General features: G+C 44.1%; 1 protein-coding gene across 3 annotated transcripts in view; it reads right to left on the bottom strand.

Annotated features, from left to right (window-relative positions):
• LOC143029227 (uncharacterized) overlaps positions 1–5,000 on the bottom strand; it is a 118,091-nt gene that overhangs the window by 13,370 nt on the left and 99,721 nt on the right. For all 3 annotated transcript variants that reach the window (XM_076191828.1, XM_076191826.1, XM_076191827.1), the window contains exon 2: positions 1,076–1,425. Coding sequence is in view for 2 of the 3 variants with exons in the window: in XM_076191826.1 (XP_076047941.1) it covers positions 1,076–1,094 (19 nt within the window). In the remaining variant the exon portion in view is untranslated. The remainder of the gene's footprint in view (positions 1–1,075; positions 1,426–5,000) is intronic.

Here is a 5,000-nt window from a genome sequence, read left to right as displayed (position 1 = left end):
TCCATATACCAAGAGTTCCCTTATAAGGGAGGTAGCTAAGTCAAAGGCACGTACCTATTTCCACCCATTCCACTCCCCTCAACCACCCTTTTCTCCCTCTCATCTTAGCGCCTCATGGATGACGGGTCATACCTGTATCCCGCTATCTGCCCTGGCTACCACTGATCTAGAAACTAGAGCGTCTCTAGATGATGTCATATGTGAAATTAGGACACCTAAAGGGTCTTGGGTAAGGTGTCTATTGCATGGCACTCTCGCATGGTTATTTGAGAACACGACGTCGTGTCGTGGACGGCGCATGCCAAAAAGACGATGTTTGTGAAAGGGGTCGGGGGTAGGGGGTTTCTTGCATGACACTCTCGCATGGCACTCTCAATATCTGGCATTCTTTGATGTCGCTACTAAGTGGCACGCTGCGGCACGTGGCCCTTCTATGTGGCACTAATGGGTTTCGAAATCAAAGACCCAGTAGCTCATGAGAATTCCTCGTGAGAATTTTGCTAACATGTGCGTGCGTGTGTGAGTGTGAGTGTGTGTGTGTGTGTGTGTGTGTGTGTGTGTGTGTGTGTGTGTGTGTGTGTGTGTGTGTGTGTGTGATTCATCACGGTCTTGGATCATATGTTGGAATCGTGATCGACAGCCATTACCCTTCCAAATGAGAGGTCAGTGTTTATATACGAGTATAACCCGATCTATGGATAATTGTGTGACCTCACGCACACACACACACACACACAGCTCCTTGACCACCAGAGTTGGAGTGCCGGCTCGCAGTGCAGCGATGCTAAACTCAGACGTCTTCAAAGACGACTTCGAAGACAACTTCGAACCTCTGAAGTCACTTAACTTTTTCTTAGGATTACCGAACGCTTGGTTCCTAATTTTCAGATTTCCTTGATATCAAATATTTCCTTTTGTATATGAATATATGTATTCCATAAGGCCCATTTCTCCAAGTAACGATATGCTTTCTTGTCCTTATATTTCTGCCCATTTATAGTGGCATGGTGACATGTTTTCACTGAAGGTGTCAACCACATGATTGCCTACAACGAAATACAACGCATTTACTTACGCATAATACTAAGCTTCATACTGTCCTCCTCAGTCCAGCTGGTCCTCCAGATCTGACGTCTTCCACGAGGACAGCTGTTCAAGGTTAATCTTCAGTTCGATGTGGAGGAAATACTCGAGATGGACGCAATGCTCTTCATGGAAGCCTTCTCCCCCGGAGTTCGAGGAGAAAGTGGGCGTGGTCTTCGGTCTTGGGCAGGTGGTGTCTCAAGAGCTTGGTATGACTTCGGGAGACCAAGCGTCACGCCCCCACGCCCCCACGCCCCCCTCCCTAGAACCTTGAAGTGGATCACAGGTGTTCTTTGTAGCCAGGAAGTGTTGCTGCGGTACAAAAGTTCTTAGATGTGGTACCTAAGGAGTAAATGAATGATTGAATAAATAAACAACGGAAAAGATAAATATATCAGAATTGATATGATAAAGAATATTTCCAAATATATACACTCACACAACACGTGCACACACACACACACACACACACACACACACACACACACACACACACACACACACACACACACACACACACACTCACTCACTCCATGGTGCAATGGTAGCGATAGCGGATCCCGCCCAGGTCTGAAATAATTTCAGTATCGCTGTGCTGAGAGTCGTTACTCCAACTATCGTGGGCGGGGAGTTGGGTGTGTGTGTGTGTGTGTGTGCGTGTAAGGTCACAGCATTACTCTGAGCTCTCTTCGGGAGGGAAATAGCTGATGATCACAAGTCCAACGCGTGATCCAAGACCATGGTGAATTACCATGGTGAATCACACACACGCACACACAAACATATATATATATATATATATATATATATATATATATATATATGTGTGTGTGTGTGTGTGTGTGTGTGTGTGTGTGTGTGTGTGTGTGTGTGTGTGTGTGTGTGTGTGTGTGTGTGTGTGTGTGTGTGTGTGTGTGATTCACCATGGTCTTGGATCATGTGTTGGACTCGTCATCGACAGCTATTTCCCTCCCGGAAGAGGTCAGAGCTCATATATAACCGATCTATGGATAACGCTATGACCTTACACGCACACACACACTCAACCCCTATCTCCTATTTTGTGTTTTTTATTCTTACAAGAACATTAAGTTATTTTTGGAATCATTAGAAATTAAAATTCCAATTTAATTTGTTCATTTGAAAGTATAAGGCAATGGTGTGTGTATGGTGCCTACCGTGTAAAAGGTCCTGCGCAGATTTATTATTCATAATCACATTGAGTCATTATTATTAATTCCAAGTAATGCACAAAATATCACACACATCACTAGTACAATCGTAGTCAACTGAAAGTATTATATTACATATATACATATATATATTATATATATACATATATATATTACATATATACATATACATATATATATACATATATATATATATATACATTATATATATACAAATATATATATATTATATATATATACATTATATATATATATACATATATATATACATTATACATATACATATATATATATATATACATTATATATATATATATATATATATATATATATACTGTATGTATATGTACACATTCCGTATTGCCTACGTATAAGCCGCACTATTTTAAGAAGATATTTTTTGGGGAAAAAAATTGTTTCATCATATTTTTTTTAGATATAATTTAAAGTGGTTTTACAAAGAAAATGTATGATTATTTTCGTTCGTATTACGACCTTATTAGACGCATGACAATTTTGTGATACAATAAAAGAAAAAAGCGCGTCTCATACGCTTTCCGGCCAGCTCGGCCCATCGCCAATACGGCAAATCGTCTGCTGGAGAAGCGATCTTTGTTTTGATAGATGCGGTGGTCGTAGAAATTAAAGTACGATAAATTCGTCTACTCTAACCTACCCATCATAACCTTACCTTACCGTGCACTTAAAAAAGATAGACAAGCAAGTGGAGATAGATAGTCATGGTGGGACGATTTGGTCAAGTAGATGGACAAGTTGGCGACTGGCCGAGTTGACCCTACGCCCATGTCCATGTTGTATCTATATCCCACCGTGTGTACCTAAAACGGCTGAACGGATCTCCTTGGAAATCCATACCTGAATTCTGGCAGAACTTCCCTACAAGTGACGAAAATCACAGAACGAACCGTCACCAAGATTTTTTTTTCTTCAAATATTCAGTTTATTCAAAAACGTTACGGGATAACGTTGATTATAACAGCAAGCCATACACGCAGCCCGATATCACTCATCTGGTCGTGTTCATCTGAACTCCCATGGGGATACTGGTGTTGATTCGATACAAGAGTGGTCACGTGACACTGAATAAAATAGCCTGACACCACCAGGAGCACTGGATCAGAGTACCACTGGGCATGGAAGTGGTTTCAACACTCTGCTCGTCACACCTCGTCTACAACACTTTTTCTGTTACTCAGAGGCGATATAATCCAGTTAGGAAATCACTTGCACACACACACACACACATCGAGATACTGTCACACCAATCTCAATCACCTGTGGCCCTCCACATGACCCAGGAGGATAGCACTCCTCGATGTGGGAGTCCTAAGGACCTCTGATGTTGCTCTTCACAGCTCGGAAAGGATACTCCCTTGACACAATCGGAAATATTACGAAAGTCCACTACCGGATGTCTCTCCCCTCCTCCTCCTCCTCCTCCTCCTCCTTCTCTTCCTCGCACGCCCCTTTCTTTTCTTCCTCGTATCTCTTCACCTTTCCAATCCAAACACGAAGACACTGACAACACTCCAAAAATCTAACCAAATCTGGAGAATTCAGTATTATGTGTCTCACCACGGTCTTGCCCACCAGAGTTGGAGTGCCGGCTCACAGTCCAGCGGTGCTGAAATTTTCCGTCCAGGACGAAGCTCAAACTCGGATTGCTGAATTATCGGTCGAGTGCGGTACCACCACACCATCAGCATATGTAAATGGATACGGAAAGCAGAGGGGAAAAAAAGAAGGATGAGGAAGAAACGGAGGGAGTAGGAAGGGAGCACGATACGGGACAGAGGAATAAGGAGAAAAAAAAAAAGATTTGGATGGAGGAGGGGGGTAGGACATAGAAGAAACTAGACATGAGGAGGAGGAGGAGGAGGAGGAGGAGGAGGAGGAGGAGGGGTACGAGGAGGAGGAAAAGGAGGAGGAGTAGGAGGAGTAGAAAATGGAGGAGGAGGAGGAATAGGAAGACGGGTAGGAGGTGGAGGAGTAGGAAAAGGAGGAGGAGTAGGAGGAGAAACAGGAGGAGGAGTAGGAGGAGTAGGAGGAGTAGGAAGAGAAACAGGAGGAGGAAAAGGAGGAGGAGGAGGAATAGGAGAATTAGGAGTAGGAAAAGGAGTAGGAAGGTAAACAGGAGGAGGAGGAGGAGGAGGAGTAGTAGGAATAGGAGGAGTAGGAGTCGGAGGAGGATTAGGAGGATAAGTAAGAGTAAAAGTAGGATGAGGCCTAGGATGAGTAGAAGGATGAGGAGGAGGAGGAGGAGGAGTAGGAAAAGTAGTAAGAGGAGGAGTAGGATTAGGAAGATGAGTAGGAGTAGAGGTAGGATGAGGAATAGGAAGATGAGTAGGAGTAGAGGTAGGATGAGGAATAGGAAGATGAGTAGGAGTAGAGGTAGGATGAGGAATAGGAAGATGAGTAGGAGGAGTAGGAGGAGGAGGAGGAGGAGTAGAAGTAGGAGTAGAAGTAGGAGGAGTAGGAGAAAGAGGAGGAGTAGAGTAGGAGAAGGAGTAGGAGTAGAGTAGGAGAAGGAGGAGGAGTAGGAGGAGGCATAGGAGGTGGAGGAGGCATAGGAGTAAGAAGAGAAGGAAGAGCAGAAGCAGGAGGAGGAGGAGGAGGAGGAGGAGCAGGAGGAGGAGGAGCAGGAGGAGGAGCAGGAGGAGGAGGAGCAGGAGGAGGAGGAGGAGCAGGAGGAGGAGGAGGAGC

This window comes from Oratosquilla oratoria, chromosome 10, assembly GCF_046742065.1.
Source record: "Oratosquilla oratoria isolate Oo_2021 chromosome 10, ASM4674206v1, whole genome shotgun sequence".
NCBI classification, from domain to species: Eukaryota; Metazoa; Arthropoda; class Malacostraca; order Stomatopoda; family Squillidae; genus Oratosquilla; species Oratosquilla oratoria.
Note: the sequence above shows the minus strand (reverse complement) of the source record. Positions and strands in the feature narration are given on the sequence as shown.